General features: G+C 42.2%; 1 protein-coding gene across 2 annotated transcripts in view; it reads left to right on the top strand.

Moving 5' to 3' along the window:
• Positions 1–677: 677 nt before the first annotated feature.
• The window catches only part of tp63 (tumor protein p63), a 54,348-nt gene continuing 34,114 nt past the window's right edge, over positions 678–20,911 (top strand). The window contains exons 1-4 of one of the 2 annotated variants that reach the window (XM_035411943.1): positions 678–714; positions 1,415–1,503; positions 11,815–11,949; positions 13,472–13,601. In XM_035411943.1, the coding sequence (XP_035267834.1) occupies positions 706–714; positions 1,415–1,503; positions 11,815–11,949; positions 13,472–13,601 (363 nt within the window). In that variant the 5' untranslated portion in view covers positions 678–705. Of the gene's footprint in view, positions 715–1,414; positions 1,504–7,215; positions 7,324–11,814; positions 11,950–13,471; positions 13,602–20,911 lie in introns of those variants that run through there. The other variant, XM_035411944.1, reaches the window with a different exon arrangement.

Consider the following 20,911-nt stretch of genomic DNA (forward strand, 5'->3'; position numbering starts at 1 on the left):
TCTACTTCAATACTCCTTCAAAAAATAAAAAAACTGTATGTCTGAGCCTGAGCTCACTGAGCTGGCATCTTTGCGGACATCATCATCTCCCAGGTGCATTGTGGGTAGGTGAGTAGATGGTCTCTGTATTAAAGGTACAAATGTCCAGCTCGTGGGGTCGTGTTCCCTGGATACACAAGTCTATTTATTGTCCTTCCCCCTTCGCTGACCCTTGCTTTATTTTAGGTATCTGATTCATGGACCATTCATTTGCGAAAACCGCAAAACGGCTATAACTTTACATCACGTACTATTTGGGTGGGGGAGAAAAGCAGATAGTTGTGCATAGGGTGTGTGTGTGGATTTGGTTAGGCCGGAAGCAGGGCTTTGTGTGGAGTGCGTGTGTGTATGCCTGTCATTGGCGGGTATGTGGGGTTTTTTTTCTTTTTTTACAGCATCGAGGTTTGCTCAGGGAGGCTGGTCTATTTATACATCTATCTGATCTGTTCATAGACTACTTACTACTGATTGTGCATGCTGAGCTTTTCTTTGGCCACAGTCCCCTGGGAGAAATTCTAACCGCAGGTCAAGTGAACAGACTCATCTTTTGGAGGGTAGGAGATACTTTCTTGGGAAAGCCTGACAGAACCTTCCTGCAGAATTTCTGAAAATCGTCATGAAGACGTTTGGGAACAGTACCAAAGGAAGCCTCCTTCCCTGCTAGTGATGATCAAGGTGGGTCAGCTCATGCTCTGGGTTGAGAACGCGAAAGGAAGCCCCCGCTAAAGGCAAAGTCCGGACGCTCCGTCTGCAGCATAACCGCTGGGCCTTGGCTAAATCCGCAGCTGAGGACGGCAGGCAGCGTTTGTCACTGCACTTTTGCCAGTGAGCTTCCTGGAGCCTGAGAAGCCGAAGCAGCTGCAGTTGGCAATGTGATGCAATCGGCGGCCTAGCGGAGTCTTTGGGGATCCGGGGGGAAATTTCAGAAGCGAGAGAACAAACGACCCAGCGTGAGCTTCTCCGGACAGTCGAGGGAGGGGAAACTGTGGAGACCGCGTTTGGGGAATGGCAAGGGATGGGTTCTCGGTTGGGGGGGGTGGGGGGGTGGGGGGAGGCGGGGTGGGGGGGGAGGGGGGTTAAGTTGCTCAATGTCCATATCCTAGCAACTCAGTGATACTGTGTGATACTCATCCCAGCTGCTCCTTGGGATTGGTCAAACTGCTGGAATGAGCCCCGCCTATTTGCTTGCACGGGGGCGACAGCATACCAAAAATCAAAACATCTACACCACTTTATTCACGCCTGTGCACTTGACCTCACAGCACTTTAATCTATCCTTTTCTCTCTGTATTATTTATTTATTTCTATTCTATTTATTTCTCAGTTCTACATGTAAATACATATTAATACATGTACTTTTATTGTCCATTGTCAGTTTGGAAGATCTCAGCCGACAGAATTGCTGTGCAGTATGAATTCTCCTTATGCAGCCTTACAGTACTTCCCAGAACACACCTTTCAGCGGTAAGTAAGATGTTGCTAGTACAAATTGTTTCTCCATGTAAAAATAGCCCTTTGGCGTCTACTAACCACTTGTTAACCCTTACTTTGAGGAAATGGTCTATTGTGCAAGACCTTTGTTGGCATACAGGCTTGTCTGTTACAAAGTGTTTGGTTTCAAAGCAGATGATTGACTCAACAAAAGCCATCCACTCTCAGGGGATTCTCTGGGACAAGACACTGTGCTTCACCATTGTGTCTATGTCCTGTCGATTTACCATTGGACATTTTGCCGGAAACCAGAAGGGCAAATGAGAATGTGCATGCACAAAAGCACAGGTAACTCTTCAGTTGGACTCTTTGAGGGGAAAAATGTTTTTATTTAGACTGTAGTTGGTGTCTGTAGGTGTGACAGGCTTCGAAACAGCTGTGTCTGGAGGTACAGCTGTTGCTTATGTCTGATATTTATAGGTGTGGCGTGCTTATGGCAACAATGCGAGCGTATGGGAGAGTCAGGTTTAAAGTGGCGGACAGACACTCGAAACCTCCACCCGCCGGGCGGCTTCTCTTCCCTACTGTACACTCGGCCATTGAGAAGAGTGGAGGTTTGGCCTTTAGATAGATTCAGTATTAATAGAACAGTGTGCTTGTCAGTAATATTGCATTGTATGTTCCTCCATCTTTAATTTATAATGTTAAAGCTTGACACATCTTAAAGCCAATGAATAAAAGATTGGATTATGATACAATAAAACCAAATTAGAACATATTCTACATAAACAAATCTGTAAAATGACAGAAATCTGTTTATGGTTATGTTGTTGTGAAAATAACCTCTTAAAAACATCTTGGAAAAGATATAAAGCTTGGAAGACAATGCCTTTGTATTTGTGTAGCATAAGCACTTGGTTTCTTTCATCAATCTTTTAGTAATCGCTCAGCTACCTTTTTTGGGTTAGCATAATCTCTCAGGTGTTTAAAGTGCCAGAGGAAAAAATTATTCTTTTAAGCCAATGCTCATAATGGATCCCAGTAAAGAAAGACCCAACATGACTATCAATGGAAAGAGGTCAATGGGAGCCATATATATAATCTTTTAATAATCAGGGCATTGTTTTATTAATGTTGAAATTAACTGTTTTTTTTCCCCCGCATAGTTGTTTAATTATCTGTATTTATTCATTGTTGTAATACATAATGGGGTCAATATCATTCTTCACAATTTTTTTATTGGTCCTTAGCATATAAAGCATAATATTTCAATGAATTTGTGTACTTTCTTAATACACTGGAAATACAAATTTTCAGCATCATTAAATAAATTACATAATCATTGTTAAAGCTATAGTTATATTTATATTTATAATAAACTTTTTAGGACTATTTCTCAGCATAATTTTCTTTCACTTTAATTTTTATTTTGATATTTTTCTGCAAATAATATCAGATGTTACATGTATGAAAAAATACATTATTTAAACATTAAGGTATGTGATTAAAGCTCACTACCTTCCTTCTATTGATTACAATCGTTTCTTAGCAAGACAGCTTATCATGAAACTCGTTTAAAAATGCATTCTTTGAAATCCATCATGCGCTAAAACACATTTATTCACTTGTAAAAATGTTTTTAGACACGCAGTTGTGCCACGCAATCAATCCACCCCAAGTGCAGTATGAGGCATGCGATCACTACAGCTGAAGCTGAAAGAATGTTGCTGTATATTCAGTGCACCAGTGCAACACTGCAATTTATGAGAGTAGCATCTGGCCCTTGTAATGTGCATGTTGACCATCTTTCTGTTTGGTCCAGTACAGTACTTTAGATTAATTGGTGCCCTATATGTATGACCCTGGTGGACTTAAATCAAACTTTATCACTCTTACTGAAAAGAAACTTGAGTTTTTGTTACTTACTCAATGTCAAACTGGATCTTTTTTTCAGATCATTTGTAGTGCAAAATGAACATAAACATAATTTATTATTTCAGAAAACACTGTAATGAGTATGAAATTCACTTCTAAGTTCTATTCTTTCTTAAGAATAAGGGAGAATGACTCTAGACTGTTACTCTGCCCATTATGAGTAATCACTCTGAGATGTAAAACTCATTTCAGTTGACCTCAGGTGTTGCTGAGATGTTCTGGTCTGTGCAGTGACCCAATACTCAGCCGTAAAAGAGGGAATGGCTAAAAGGTGTTTTGGCTTTGATGTGTCTGTTTGCCCACTCCTTCATTTTTTTTCCATTCTCTGTCAGAGTAACTCACATCAACCTACGTTAAATATTTCAAAATAGAAAAATATATAACTTTGTATACAAACATCAAACAACAAGCTCTCTCAGCACTGGACGCTTCTGACATGCAATGTTTGCACTGAACTTAGTGTCATCTTTGCTATTGACAGAATGACATCATGTGTTTGGTAGCTTTGCATTGTTATGAACTTCTACCATACCTAAATAAACAGGCACATTGAGATTCAAGCAAAAGAAGACCACACACAAAACAAATATTGGCACTAGGTACATGCACTGTTTCAGTGAAGCTGCATTGTTGTGGACTGTGAACATAAGCACAAGATTCCTGTCACCTTGATGGTTTCTCTGTCATTGTTGTTTTAGAGGATAATTCACCTGCTCTCACAACAGATTATCCTCTTTGAAAAAAAGGTAGCAAGGATAATAAATATAGAAAAAAAACAAAATGTCCTACATTTTGACCCACTGGTTAAAAATTGCAAGAGCAAGCTTGAGGAAAATTCAGAGGCATTGATCAGCAACAAATATTTCTTTTTATTCACTTTTCTCTGTCCAAGAGTAAAATTGGAATCAAGATGTCTTTGCACAGCACACCCCAAATCAATGGATGAATACTCAATAATGTGTGAGTTGTTGCTTTCTCTTTTTGCAGCTGGTAATCTTAACTTACATACAACTTATATAATGACTGGATCAAAGAGAAATGTAAAAAATAAATAATAAATAATAAAATAAACCTAACAACTTGCAGTCGTTACAACTGCTTTTTGAAACTGAAACCTTACCAATATCTTTGTGGACTTCCCTGGGTAGAGTTCACTATTACTGTTACAGTGAATACTACAAATAAACAGTACGAGAGGTAATATAGGGGGTATTTTTAAAAAATTCCCCAGTAGAGTACCTTAGCCGTTAAGTAAACAAATTTCCATTTACTTTTGCAGCCATTTTATCAAAAACAAAATGATGATATTTTGTTGCATCTGTATTTCAGTTTTGAATTAAATCAGCTTCATGAGTGGGTGAAAATCAGTTTTGTGATTAATTATGCAAACAATATTAATGTATAAAAAGTATTTGAAGATTCATAATTGGCTGTTGATCACATTAAGGAATATAAGCTCTCTGTTCAAGCAAGCTATAATTTTTTTTTTCTGCAGGGGCAAAAGGAAGAACATGAGTTCACAGTTTCAGCTTGGTTATTTGCATTTGCCAAGTTGTCATTCGATTTCAAACCATTTCAACACACGGCAGCGCAGAATCCTGTGGTAGGGCTTTTACAGACATTTCTGTTGTTGAGCCATCGTGTTTCCTGCTTCCACAGTCTGAGTGATGAAAAGGGTGGGCTGAGCTCTTTTGAATGCTTCCAAGCCCTGATTAATGGTGACATCGGAGAAGGCTCCTGATTGCTGCCCTGTTTGCTTTGATTGCATTTTCATCTGTGGATGTGAAAACCTGGATGGGGACAAAGGCCGCCCCTGTTTCGGGGCTGACCCGCTGCCCGGTCCCATTTGAGGAGCACGCTCTGCCTTTAAGTGGACACTGAACAGCTTTCCCCTCGGGCTAACAAAATAACTCACTAGGTAACCAGACACCTGGCAACAGGAAAATAGCCATGCTCAGCAGACCAAATTCCTTGGGGCTTGTTTTCGCTACGGAGTTTCTCTAAAACCTATAATTCATAAGATTCCACATCTATACCCTCTACTTTATCAATATGACCAGTTATATTCCTCAAGAGAAAAGAGCATAACGTGCTGTAAATACAATTCTGAGGTTTAAGAGAGATGTGATCCCCATTAATACTCAGCAATAGAGTAGAACATCTCATCTTTACAATAAAAATGTTTCTTTAAAATAAAATATATATAATAACCATGTATAGAAGCAGTAGCTGACACAGACAACATTGTTTTATTACAATAACAAAGTGGCATTTAAGGTTAAATTACTTGCTATGGTGGTCAATATTCTTTTTTTGCTTCCAGGTTGGTTCAGCTTTTCCAAATTGGGCATTTCATTTTCAAGTTGATCTATGTTTGATAGCACCTTTTACATTAACAGGATCTCAATCACAAATTTTACTGCTGTTTCGGTCCAGGAACTTAATCTTGGCATACACATAGAACTTCCACCATCTAGGTTATATTACACGCACCAGGTGAAAACAATCAACATACAATACAAAAATTTTAATGAATCATTAACATTTTAATTTTAATGATTTCTTTGGAAATCTTTAAATGTAATCATTTGTAACATTCTTTAAAACCTGATTCCTCATTTAATTATTGCATTCATAAGAGTCCTCACATGATTTTCAAGCTGCGCGCTGGGTAAAAAGGAACGAACACACATTAATACTATATTTGATTTACAAGCAAATATTAGGAGTGCAAACACTACCTTCACTAAATTTATAGGATGTAAACTTTTTAAACGCTACTCTTGGTATGAAGTGATCATAAACACCGGGTAACTTTCCCATTGTAAATCAAACTTGACAGGGCTCCTATTAGAAAGCCTGGATGCTTCTTGCTGTGGGTACTGTGCCTTTTTGTGGCATGATGATGTTGGTCCTGGCTGGGACCAAGTCAGCAGGGTCCTGTTTCTAGCCCCACCAACAGTGATGAGGGTTATTCGGTTGCCTGGTTCCGACTTCTTCCCGCTTCCCATTTCCTCTCTGGACAGGCCTCTTCCCATCCTGGGGTGGTGATGTCACTATATCAGGCTGTCACTGGCCTCTCCGGTCTCCAGCAGTGCATGTCAAGCATGTCCGTACTGTGTGACCCGGGATAGTAGCCACTCAGCACCTGCTGAGAGCTTATATAATCCCAATGTTCTCACCAGGCTGAAATGTTAACAACATTAGGTATAAAAACATATAGATGAACTAGATCTGCAGTCCCCAGATATGAACCTTGTAGGCCAAAGGTGTCTGTTTTTATCCACTATGATACAGGCAAGCAGACGCTCCGGTTTGTGGTGACTATTAATTTAGAAGTCAAGTGAGACTAGCAGACAGGTCTCACCCTAGACCCTTTCTTGTGAATTTTGGGTCTTAATTCTTGGTTAAATGCCGCTGTTTTGCCCTTGGGCAAGGTACTTTACCTCAGTTGCCCCAGTGGAATGCATGAGAATAAATTACTATGATTAAACCAAACCTTCAGTAAGTTGGTTTCTGAAACTGAATGTGCTTAACATATCTACCTAAATATTCTGTCACCGAGCAACATATGCATGTATTTCTGCAATATCTGAGATTTTGCGTGTAATATGTGTATGATAATAGTTGCTTTTATTTGGGAGCCTAAAGTCACGCTCGATAAAAGATTTTTTTAAATTTTTTATATTAAAGATGTGCCTGTGTGGAACTAAATACACTGAACAGGTATAATTAATGCGCAGTGACAAAAAGAAAAGAAAAACCAAGCTTGATATACTCTTTTTCACAGATCTTGAAATAAGTGTATATATATATTTTTAAAGATGAACTGTCGTATGCTAACGTGGCTAACTAAGGTTAACACGCAAGCACGTGGTATTGTACCTGTGAAATTCTGCAAGATTCAGCTTGCTCCAAGTAAGTGGACAATTATCCTGTAGATAAATTTATCCTCTAGAGAGCGTATTTTGTTTAAAAAAGTCCAAACACTTTGCTTCAGTTGACTGTTTCTAATGGTTTTATATATATGTTTAATGTAATTACAATGTTTTGAAGAATCTAATAAAATAATACTGTTTCAGATAGGCCTAATTTAGGTTGAGCTTGCTAACGTTGCGGCTTGATCGATCAGATTATGTTGGTGGTTTTCTCCCTTACATTTTTTCGTTATAGGCTAATAGTAGAGTAAACAAACTAGTATGCATTTTTTCCAGCATTCCACTATTTCCGCAAAAATGGTGTATTTCAATACCATTTCAAAATGTGTAACGTTAGGCCCTGTTAGCCAACAGTTGCTGTAATTTAGCTGGCTAGATAGATAGATAGATAACGCCGTTTTTTTCTGAAAGTTTACTGGTTTAGATTTGTGTCATCATTAATACAATTTAAATCGTGCATTTAAGACTGTAAACAATATCCCTTCACAGTGCTAAGGGACAGTGAGCAAATGAGATCTAATGTAGGCTATACGCCTGTTTTAGGTACTTAACGTTAAATGAGCGATTACATTTTCATCGCCGGTGTATGTATGTATTTCCGCTTCATGATGTACTTTATTTGAAATTATTCCTTGAAATGTCCCCTGTTTTTTGTGCAATACGTGCAGTGGCCATGCAGTTCAAGCGCAGTGAAATTAGAAATGAACCTGTCTGCTTTTGGAACGATTGCTGTAGGAGCTGAGCCATTTGATGGGCATAGTTCTTTTGAAGAAAATAGGACCTCTTTAACGCATGTCTGCCATAATCTCTCATTAAAACGGCATCATAAATACTGAAAACACAGGGTTAACTCAGTTGAAGCCAACCATTCAGACCTGTAATTGTAGTAAGAACTCTCAGTACGCTGGGCTATTATAAGCAGAGGATTAATACTAATATCCAGTGCAGGTGTTCCGTTTGCAGTTGCACTGCGTTTACAGGGATAGCAGGACTGTCTCCTCCTCTTCCTTGTTTTGGCTGTCTGTGCATTGGAAGCAAAAATAGCTGCATGGACATTGTTTCAGTTTTGAACTAATTAGCGAGTTTTCTTTGGGGAAGTATCTTAAATTTACATTACTACCACTCACACCAGCTGGAAAGCTTTTGGTCACAGAATGAGGGCTGTTTAGTGACGTTCGGTGTTCTCGTTTCTTTCTTAATTGCTTGTGAAAGGAGGGGGTTATTGCTATGGTGTGAGGTCCTTCATCTCTAGAATCCTTTCATGCAGCACTTATCAATGCAAACAAAGGTGCTAATGGTTGAAGGGCCAGGCTGTCTTGCAGACAGGACCAATAGGAATAGTGTAACTCCACCCACATTGATCACAGATCATTACCAGTTTCCAGGTGGCATACTTTTCAGTGACAGCAATGAAATACTGGTGTGCTGTAATTGGTGATACAGTTTTTGGAATAGCAAAGTAGTTTGTTTTAGTGTAGTTTAGTTTTGGTTTAATTTGTCAGCGTCTTGTAGCCTATATTCTAATATAACTCTTATTTTAGTTTGAAACTATTTTATTACTTATAGTCAAAACTGTGTAATTAAGCTGTCACATCAGTATTAATACATTGCGACATTTAAATTACAATATTTGTGAAACAGGCTGTTTGTTTCTTAACACATTGTCCTCTTTTTGTGATACAGTAACATTGTATTGTATGCTCCATTGTTAGTCGCTCCTTTTCATTTTCTATTTATTCACTGTAGCTGAACTCGTGGACTTTGAGGAGCTGGCCGCTTGTCAAATTACACCTGGTCTGAAAACTGACATGTGAATATTTAGGGGTTTCTGGTATGACTTTCTTGGTCATTGTATAATAAATATTTGCTAGGAAACAAAAGAAGTCCACGAAGTCCATAGCCTATGTGTGCAACAGTAAAAAGGGCAACGGGATTATTATTCTTGTTGACACGTAGGCTGGTGGTGAGTGGAAGTACCGGGGTATTGTATGTTGCTGCTGAGTGACAATTGAATTGCAGGTTTTGGTGTCCACATGTCTCACATTGTGACAAATGACAGTATATATGGGCCTCGGAGAATGACCCAAACACTCCTCTCTCCTATATGACAAGCTTGGCAGCACATTGTTGTCTTTGTAATGCAATTCAAGCATTTTCCGTGCCCCGCACCTCTTTGGCTCATGAAAACAGACTGAACGCCATGGATCTGGAAACTTTCCTGTAAGCGCCAAGCGTCCACTTTTTAGAGTATGTTCAGGCAAAATTTCTCTGTAGACTTAAGAAAAATTGTCATCAATCTCCATTCTCGCAACCTGGGCATATATTAGGCTTGTAGCATTAGCAATAATCTTGTGATAATGATTTTGATTTTAATTGAATTGGATTCCACAGCACGAGGCTACCCGTCTGCTGAAAACCTGTGATATGTGTACTGCACATCAGGCATCCTGCAGACTAGAATGAATGTGTATATTTAGGGTGCTAACCACTTACATCCCCTTTGAATACTCTCCAAAAGAAGAAAAGCCGTTTCTGTCTGAATTATAGTCCTACTTTATGGAGAAGAAATGAAATTGGCCATGATATGCATTTGCTCACACGATTGAGCGCAAACAATTTAAAGAGCCAGCCTGCATCCAAGTCTTCTCTGCATGTGGTGCACTCAGTACACTGAGCAATCTTTGGTTTAGTCAAGTGTAGATTCATGGTTCTATTAGAACAAGTGGGCCTAACGCGTGAAATGTGACTTGAAAAGAACTTTTGTGGTTTCTGTCCACAAAGGCCTCTACCTGGTTACCAAACTTTCCACCCCTCCCCCCTGCCCCACGGCTCATCACACTGACAGCAGCAGACAGAGATATAGCCCCTCGTCGTGCTGCAGCTCCTCTCTGATTCGCCGTGCTTCATTAGAATTGTTTGTGCTGGAGAGTCAGGTATTAATGTCGAACTGCGCAGAATGTGGGGGAATTCCGTCAGCTCGAAGAGTGCCAGCTTCTGGTTGCGGTCCCCTTCCAGCGCCCCCCTCCCCCCCCCTCCCCCAGACACCCACCTCCCCCCCCCCCCCCCCCCACTCCACCCCCGTTCAGCTGTACGCATACCAAGGGCTCCGAATCACTGAGCCGCTATCGAATGTACCATGGGGGAATTCCGCCAAGCGCAGACGGCCGTGTGCCGTGGCCCACCGGGAGACAATGGGCGGACCTCCCGATGCCACAGACCGGTGTACCGTTTCAGCAGGGCGAGACAAGGGGCCCTCAATCCCATGCTCCCAGTGGTGATGCGTACGCGGTCTCGCTGTATAACAAAGCGGCCGTCGTCATTTCACGCATACCCCGAGATGTTGGATTCCTGCTCGTGTCTTTGGTGCGTGACACAAGGTTGTACGCCGTCGTTTAATTAGCTATAAGTCTCAGCTGCGCCAGTTTGAATAGGTCTGAGGTCAAGAGCACCGCTTTCATCTGTGACGGTTAAAGTGTTGTGGAATTTACTCATTTCATACCTCGGAAAGATGTGACATAGCATCATATGATGTGATAGGAAAATGGAGGAGGGCCATTTTTCTCATTTATATTTGGTCACGTTGATATTCTCATTTGGCATTCCTATTTATTTTGTTCATTTCTTATTTATCATTATTGATATGCATTAATGACTTATGTTCTTGGTGAAGGAGATGCTGTCGTGGGGGAGGGGCAATCTTACACTATTTGCGAAAGACATCCTAACAGTGTCTATTTTGCCTTATTGGCCATAATTGCCACATGGGGTGGTCAATATGACAGTTTCTTATCGGCATTGGTAGTTTCAACTATTATATGCCTTTTAATGCTAATTGTTGAGATTTTACTTCAAACTGTTCTGTAAAGGTACTTTGGGTATAATAGTTAACATGCTAACCCGTGTTAGCGGCTTTGAAAAGCTGTAATGTAATACTTCAGCTGTAATGATATCTTTACCAATGGTGATATTTTAGTCACTATGTTTAAGTAGAACTGTCTGCACTAATACTGCAAGGTATTTTCCCCAATACATATTTTTTGTTGGCTATGATCGCTATGCTAGGCATGTCACGGCATCGGGTTCGTGACCTTATGGCGACCATTTTGAAAAATTCCACGGTAACCACAGTTTCACGGCATCAGAGAGCAACAAATGCACTGCTATGAATAGAATTTGTCAATATTAGCATGTATATACCCTCATGTCTCAGTGTTTTCTTACGGAGATTATGAAGCAAAATGTTATTGCTAGTTACTCAGGTAAGGATTTTTCACACAATAAAAACATTTGTCTATTAAGCAGGATGTCATGATTGCTTTTTATTAACCACATTGACACATGATGCGTATGGTGTTTTCTGGCCATATCACGCACCCCTAACTGCATCATATACAGTGGCGACAGTATATGTTAGCCACTGGCCAGACTGACTCGGGGGCGGTAAATGCGATTCTCTGTCGTGTCGTTTCAGATTGAGAGACCCGTCTTCCTGCCTGTCCTGGAGAGAGGGCTCGTTCCTTGCCTCAATGTCTCAGTCCCAGTCTTCCCAGACGAGTGACATCCTCAGCCAGGATGTCTTCAACCAGCTGTTGGAAATGCTGGACCAGTGAGTATACACTGGATGCCAGCTGTGACTTACATACAGCTTATCTGTGTTGAATCCGCTCACAGAAAAAGCTCAAGGTTACTCAGGGATAGCTACTCACAACAGCACCACATTCTATATATACTTTATTTTGAATTGTAAGCATATTAATGTCATCAAATGTAGATTGGACAGCAGAGGTGGGTAACCCGGCTTCAAAGAGTAAAAAGACTGACCATGTATTTGCTCCACCAACATGCACTAAACCAGCTGATTACAATAATTAGTTCTCCGATCATGCTGAAGAGTTATGCTAATTAGAATCAGCTGGTTTAGTGCATGGTGGTGGAGCAAATACATGGTCAGTCTTTTTACTCTTTGAAGCCGGGTTACCCACCTCTGTTGGACAGAAATAGCTGTGCAGCTTACTTCTTATTTTTGCGTGACCATTATTTTATGTGTCTGTTCTAAAATCTTTATAATCATTCCGCCTGAACAGCGGTGTTTTAAATAATGTACGATTGACAGGCCGAATGCAGCTGTGTGTGGGTTTTTTAAGTCCGTGGGACGTTACAGTCAGCGTGACAGTCTGCAGTAAAGAAGACCAGAGCATGGCCCACACACCCATGCCTGCAGCATGCCCTTCTTCAGAGCTGGGAAAGTAGATCATATCAGGATGCTCAATACGCTAGTTCAGTTTGTTCTAAAGCAACTGAGGCTCTTTGAAGTCAGTTCCTTTAAGCTATTTCTGAAGCAAGCTGTTCTTTCAGTAAATAAATTGTGCATTTCTGGAAGAGTGAAAATGTATTATTGGTTGGAAATTTTTGCCGTCGACTGAGAGATTCAGCGTTTCAGAATCTATTCCGCACCACTTGACATTTTTGTCAAAAGTAAAATTTTTATTGGTATCCGTGTAAACAAAGCTAACGATCCATCTCACCAGCTTGGAGGCAATTCAGTTTATTTTATTTTTAGTTAGAAGAGATTGCAACAGGGAAATGTGCTTATTTAAAGTTTACATACCTAAAGCTGACAAAATTTAAACAAACTAGACCATATAACTCTTGTCAAACTCTGTTTATAAAATAAATATTTTTATTGTATTTTAGTAATTATGTATGTGATTTTGATAACACAATTCCAGCAAGCTAAAATATTGTAAATAAGACATGGAATGCTTGCTCAGTGAGCCTGAAGAGGATTTTTTAAAAACTTTAAAAACTGAGCAAATGAGCTAAAAATGAGATTAAAAAAAAAAACTGTCTATGATGTGTTCTCAAGCATGAAGTAACACTTCAACAATTTCCCTTTCAGACCTAATTTAAGATGATGTATTCTGCCTGTTTTTCTGTGTTTTTCTGAGCTGCGTTCAGGAAGTGTTGACCTACTTTGTGTCAGGGACAGACGGTGTAAATAGCAGGTGTTTGGAAGTCAGGGGAGCGAGAGACAGGCCGAGCGAAAGCGACGCGTTTGAGTCGCCCCGCGCCGCGGTGGAAAATCCTCGAATGTCTAACGCGCCGTGGATCCCCTCCTCCCACGCCAGGTCCGCCTTCCACTCCGTCCAGCCCATCGAGCTCAACTTCTCCGACGGCCCGACGGATGGCTCCGCGGGCAACACCATTCAGATCAGCATGGACTGCATCACCATGCGCGGGCCCGATGACCCCTTCGCTGTGAGTACCGGCCCGAGCACAGCGCCGCCGCCGCGTAGCCGTTAGGGAGGTCACAGGTTCGACTGCCGCGGTACTGCTGTTTTTTTTGAGCAAGGTACTTAACCTGAATTTGCGTCAGCATATATCCAGCTGTAATAATGTATGCTGTGTAAAAAATGCTTAGACGTTGTGTAAGTCGCTGAGGATATGAGCCACTAAATGCATGTGATGCAATGTGTCCGATCCTATTGATTGGAACCGGTATTACCACCCGTAGTAGTGATGAGTACATTTTGCACAGATCTGTCAGATATGTTTTTCTAAAGACTACTCAGAGCCATTCTCAGGAAATTATCAGTTGTTTGCTTTGCAGATGCTACGTACCATGTATATATAACTTGGTCAACCGTTTTCCAGAGAAATTTTCCACAGTATTTTTTTTCTGCGGGTTGTTTTACCACACGCACGTATTACCTGGGGAAGAGGGAACAAACTCGCTCCGGGTAGAAGGCCTTCATCCTGTTGCCTCATAAGTTCATGAGGTGCTGAATGTCTAACCACATACTTTCCAGGGTTTTGTTTTCTCACGGAGTCAATTTAGCTTCTCAGCTACGCACAGTCCGGGGTCTGTGCAGTGCGTCCGTCGATAAATCACGTTTGTTTTTGCATCTTTGGAAAATTCTAAACAATTTATGTCCTCTCGGTCTCGTGTGGGCTTCTGTTCATTTGCCTGGGAAAGGCCCGGCGGTGGCTGTGCCCTCTTAAATATGTTGCAATGGACAGCATGTCCCGCAAGCCCAGTGGCTAATACTGTCGCATTCCTCCCGCGTCACACCCACTCGGATGCTTCGCATTCACCATCATCATCATCATCGTCGCGCATCGAATGCAAGCGGGACGCAGCGCAGCCCCTCGTCCTCTGTGAACTCCAGAGCTGACCCGTACGGTTCTTTTTAAAAAAAAAAAAACTGTGGCTCGGCCCGTGAAAAAAAAAAGTCTTAATATTTCTGAAATAATTTCACAGCCGGGGATTTCCTCCTAAACGGCGAACGCTCACGCACCCTCGGTGGTAAGTCCCTCGATGCGGCCGCGTCGGTGCGATCGCATCTGGCCGTACCGGGGTTTCCCGTCTGGGCCGCCATTGGTGGAGGCGGGTGATGTACAAGTCCCCCCGATTTTCTTAAACAAGAAAAATGGGGAGCGTCGCCAATAAGTGTCCACGTACAGGTGGAGGTTTATTTATTTGTTACAAACTTTTTACTGAGTTCTGCCGTGAGCCGTAGCACTCGCTGAATTTGAATTGGCCAGCGTGAGGCAGTAACCATCCTCAGTAGACATAGCCTGCAGTTGGGCCAAAATTACACCTTTGCAACAAAGAAGATGGGGTTTTTTCATGTAAGTCTGCCATTTTCATTTTTTTTTACAGTAGTCTACATCTGACTTTGTATCCTGTGTTAATGTTTTTGCGTTTGTCTTGATGAATGCGTGGAGAAAAAAAAAACATTATATACCCAGCTTAGTTATGTGTTATTTGATGGCCGCCGTGTTTCTGTGTTTCAAAAAGCTGTAGAGAGAGATCTTTTTACACTAACTTTGACGTGCAGTACGGTGGGCGGACACTATATATATATATATATATACATATATATAAAACGAATAAGAATGGAAAATCTTTTGACACCCCGGGCTTTGCCATCCAGCCCCAGCGGCACGTCCGCGGTGAAAGAGGCGGTGGGCGTTCCCCTCCCTGCAGAGGAATGCAGCTGCTCCCCCCTCCCCCCCCCCCCCTCCCCGCCCGCAGTCCGGCACTAAAGACACAACCCTCAGGCCCGGGGTAAAGTGTGGCCCGTATCTGCGCCATCTAGTGATTAATGCTCCGGCTGCTTCGCCCACCCGAGCCCTCTCCCCCTCCCACCTCCCGCCCTCGCTGGGCGGGGTGTGTGCCACGACAGGGAGGGGGGGCCTGGTGCGCACCTTCGCCAGGTTCGGTGCGGGACGAGGGGGGGGCACCAATCAGAAGGCTCCGATTACACGCTCCCAAGCGTCCTTTGATGAAAGCCCCGGAGTGGCCATCGCTCGCCCCCCCTCCCCCGCTGGGGGCGTGCCCCTCTAACGGCTCATTAGAATACAGCTTGCCGTTCAGCGCCCTTGGGGACGTGTTTGTATTGTGAGGGTTTCATGTTTAATCCGAAATACCTTTTCTTGTTTTCTCTAGCTGCGGGGCAGCAATTTAGCGCAGCACCTGCCTCCACCGGCGAGGTCCCGGCTCTCGTCTGTCAGTAGGCGTCTCCTAGCAGCGAGGGGGGGGGGGCGGAGCAGCGCGGCGGATAGAATAACAGGGAGGAATGTGGCAGAAACGGCGGCAGGGAGAAACGCTATACCCCACCCCCCCACCCCCCAAAACAGCTGATTTTACACCCAGATAAGGTGCGGATCAGCTGAGTGAGCACGATGGACTGCAGTGTAGAGAGAGAGAGAGAGAGGGAGAGAGAGAGAGAGAGAAAGGGAGAGAGAGAGAGAGAGAGAGAAGGCTTGCGCCTCAGAGCCAAAAGTTGGCGCAGCGAAACCGCGGGCCGACAGACGGGTTGTTTTACCACACGCACGTATTACCTGAGAAAGAGGGAACAAACTCGCTCCGGGTAGAAGGCCTTCTTCCTGTTGCCTCATAAGTTCATAAGGTGCTGAATGTCTAACCACGTACTTTCCAGGGTTTTGTTTTCTCACGGAGTCAATTTAGCTTCTCGGCTACGCACAGTCCGGGGTTTGTGCAGTGCGTCCGTCGATAAATCACGTTTGTTTCCGCATCTTTGGAAAATTCTAAACAATTTATGTCCTCTCGGTCTCGTGTGGGCTTCTGCTCATTTGCCTGGGAAAGGCCCGGCGGTGGCTGTGCCCTCTTAAACATGTTGACGGAATCTAATCGCGTGTTAGCGATAGCGCCGGAGTCTCACTCTTCCATACGTGTCTGTAAAACTCGCTGTCCTTCCTCGCAATTTTTCGTTTTGCTCATCGGAGAGAGCCAACCACCTCTTTAGTTAAGTTTTGCCATGATTCATCCTGAAACTAAGGACGGATGCCCACTTTAGTCATTTTGCAGAAGATTTTGTCAGCAGTACTGAAAAGCAAACATAACAAACTGAGCTCATTTTTATGGCAGCAGTCAGAATTTTCAGACCCGCGTTGTTTTTATTGCGGACAGGCTGTTGTATGACATTGCATTAATCTGTTAGTTTGGCCCCGGGAAACACAATGGGGATTTGTGTGTGTGCCTGAGCATCCCCTGGTGAAATGGGTGATGACAAGCTGGGGTGTGGAAAGGGGCTTTTCGCCAGGATGCAGTGCACTCCCCAGCGTGTCCTTAAAGAAGTGTCTTCACCCTGAGCCTCCGAATCTTTCACTCCTTGCTAATTCCACTGCACTCTCACTTTAATACCCAGGCTTCCAGATCTCCTGCATTGGCCATCTCCATTGCCCTCGCGTGTAGGTGGGGCTTGTAGGCAAACCCTGTCTGTCTTTCTGTATCCGTCAGTTTTATGGAGGCCAGAGGAAGCAAAAAAAAAAGTAGTGGCAGACTTTGATGTTGTGGTCAATTGGTTTGAACTAGCCAGAACTTATTTTAGGGCTGCCATGGCAACTGCTGTGTTTGCTTGACGTATGTATTCCACCATGCTCTTTTTATTGGAAGACAGAAATGTCAGGTAAATCTTATTTACTCATTAAATTATGATTTTTACAAGCTGTTAGAGTGTATTTTGGCCCCCAGCTTGCCGAGAACTGCACCATGTTGCTTGAAAAGTTACAAAAGGTCTCACTTGATGCTAAACGTGTTGTTTGCAGAGTCTTTCACACACCAAGCCTTTTGGCAGAGATGTGGATGAAAATTGCCGTCTTCAGCAATTAAGCACGATCTCTTGTGTTCCTGAAAGAATAGGGCTTTGCTCCTCCGCCCCACCAGTTGGCCTCCAGCAAATGCAAACAGAAGTTGCAGAGCTCCGCCAAAATCCCATTAGATCAAGAGGTTCGCTTTGATTTTCATTTCTGTCTAGTTCAGCAGTTGTTAGATCAGTAGTGACAAATAAGTGACTGAATCCCTTTCTATATACATTTCACTATATACATGGATCGTTCGTGCTGGCTAAAATTGGATGGAAAACCCCCATTACCCCTATTCCTGATTACTTGCCGCTTTAAAGTCCGCTCTCAGACAGGGCCTAAAGTATATTATCTCAGCTTGCAGATGACCCAAGCTGGTTTAGTTGAAAAGCTGTCACAGGCTTACTAGTCAGTAGAAACTGGAGCCTCTTCCCCCTCCCCTTATCTGACTTGAGAGTGTTTTGAGAAAGGTGACCTAGCATCGGTGGAAAATCTCTGCCATTATTCTGCTAAGTAACATCACTCAAGTGCCCAAAAAAATCCACCATTATGTTGTCTGGAATTGTGTTACGAAGTCCATTGTGACGAAATGGTAGCGTTTAGAAATGAAATGTATAGATTCACTGTAACTAACCTATATTTTCTTTGATACAAATGACCATTTTAAGCCCGCTAAATATAGCTGGGTGTGCATTGTTGTGTCAATTACAGCAACGGAGACTGAGTAATTCGAAAAAATTCATGTTATTTTGTGGATTTTGTGAAATTGTTCTCCTAGTTCTGATGTCATCAAGGCAGGTTAGCATTAAGCAGTAATGAGCTGTCTGGACTGCGTAATGCGTATAAAAACTTTCACTGAAACTGTCTGCAATAACTTACCATGTGGTTGACATTTTATTTATAAAGTTGTGCAAAGAAGAAGGGTTCATGTCAGCCTATAGTACACACTTGTGTGAATTACCACACCATAATTAGTCTAGGTATACAAAGCTGTTCTGTTATATTTGTAGCTGACCTACTTTTGGTTTGGGTGTGTTTGTCTGTTGATATTCAGTTGAGGAACACCATCTCTGTATTTGCACAAGGAAAAATTTATTATTGACAGTTTTGTTTCATAATATTTTGTTTTGCCCACAGTCATGAAACTGACCCGTGACCACAAAAATATTTATAAAATACATTGACTCCAACCGGGCAATGAGAATTTATTACATGAGTAAAGACTTTACACCATATTTTAAATAAAGCAGCAAAATAATTTACTCTTAGCAATGCAATAGAATGGCACAGTCATTAAATTAAAAAGTCAAGGTTTCCATGGGAGAAGCGTTTTCAAAACCAAAAGATGCAATTCAGCCATATACAATGACATCAGCCTGTAAAAACCTGCCCTGACCAATTGCATTAGTCTAAAAGTATGGGTGATAAAGTATAACAGATTATATGTTTATGTTATACGCATGCCTAGGTGCCTTTATTCTGGCTAAATACAGCATCATAGACATTATTGCACCTAACTGCATACATTTTGCAGAACAGTAACGATGAAGTCCAGCTGAGCAGAGAAAGGAAATACTCTTACTGGGACTCATTCACAAAAATTCTCTTAAATTCGTCTTACCTTTTTCACTAAGAAAAGTTCCAATGTGGGATTTATGAAATCAGCATGGACCTTCAGTTTTGTTAGTATCTCAGGTTTATCAGATGATGAATGCCAGTTGTTCATAAATGTGATGTGCGTGCCTGTTCATGTTGATTAGCATAAGAAAACACCCTAGCAATCCCACAAAAGGCACGCTGACTTAAGGGTCATGTGCAAACATCAGCCACTCAGCGCTCTCTGCAAACACATCTGCGCTGTCCCTAAAGACACACTCTCTACTCAAGGCACGATTAGCCAAGTAATCAAACAGCAGCAAATGTATCGTTGCTAAGTGCTGGGATGGCTGCACGCTTGTGGGTCTATATTTTTATCAGTCATCATCATCTGTCACTTTTATCAATAAAATGAATTGCGTGTTTCCAGCAAGGTTATTTTCACAAGCTAAAACCAAGACAAAATCTTGGTGTGAAAAAAACATTATTGTGAATAAAAATATAAATGAGTTTTTGCAAGAACAATAACTAAACTAACACTAGCAAGCCTTGGGGGTATTTCACAAAGCAGGATTATTGAGTTGGATGACTGAACTGAGTAAAACCCGGAACAGACTTCTGTCCATGTTCCGCATTTGGGAGGGTTTACTCAGTGCAGTGATGCTGCTAATCCTGCTCCGATCGTAGTATTTACTAAAACTAAACTGAAATTGAAACCAAAATTAGAAAAGTAAATGAAAATAAAACTAGTGAAGGATATTTATATAGGAAAGTTAATTCAATTTAGACTAAAAGCCTATTTAGGCCTGTAACTGTACTGATAGAAATTTGTTGTTAATGTGAGGTGTATACTACCTAAATTGACTCAAACCCCTTCTTTGTATAAGCCTTTATACATGTTTCCAAAGATGTCGACTTTAATCTTTCATTCAGATAAGAAAAACAGAATGAATGATGAAATGTTTCTGGAAACGTTCGTAAGCACACTTAACGATCTAATCGGATCGTGGACTACAGGTGAGAATCATCTCAATACTTAACAGCGGCACCTTTGCCTTCATATGAAAACTGATTCACGTGCACTATCCCTGTTTAAGTACATCTCATTGTGTGGTTGATTAGCATAGACCTGTTGTTCTATTACAGTATTAACCGCTTTTTCAGCAAACTCGTCAAAGCAGAAATACTTGTTCCACGTCTATGCCTTTTTATGTGTCACAGTCACACTGATTTGTGCCACAACAACAGTGAAACAGCAAAAGGGCTGTAGTGCGCTGCGCCTGACCTGTGCCATTTCTCATTGCGCCTGCGGTGAGCCAACGTCGCTGCACCTCAGTCATTATTTTATTGTCAGTTGCCGAAGCGCGAACCTCCATTCGTGCTTTGGCAGCTGGCGGCGTGCAGCCGTTATCTTCTTTACAAATCTCGGACCTGCTTGTCAAATTGATTTGTTAGGGCTGTCAAAAGGAAGAGGTGTGATTTTTTTTCCTGTCACGTGTGGGTTTTTTTTTTTTTTGTGGTTTTTTTCCAAACCGATTTTTCTTTGCGTGTGATCACATTCGGAGGCGGGGCGGGGTTTTCTCAGTCGCGGCCTCCCGCTGTGGGGCCGACGCCCGGTCCCGTGGGTTTGGAGCATTCTGGGCCGGGTTGTCGCGCCGCTGCCAGCTGCCCCGAGGCGGTCCGATGGCATCATCAACGTTCGGCTCCTTTCACGAGGGAAAAGGTTGCCACCGGTCTCCCATTAGTCGCTGCGTTTCTTAGAAGAGACGTCGCTCCTTTTATCCCACCTGCCTCTGGAATGAGCCGGTTTCTCAGTCAGTAAGACGGACGTTTTCCATTGTTGATGCGCTGTGCACATCCTG

The sequence above is a fragment of the Anguilla anguilla genome, chromosome 4, assembly GCF_013347855.1.
Source record: "Anguilla anguilla isolate fAngAng1 chromosome 4, fAngAng1.pri, whole genome shotgun sequence".
NCBI lineage: Eukaryota > Metazoa > Chordata > Actinopteri > Anguilliformes > Anguillidae > Anguilla > Anguilla anguilla.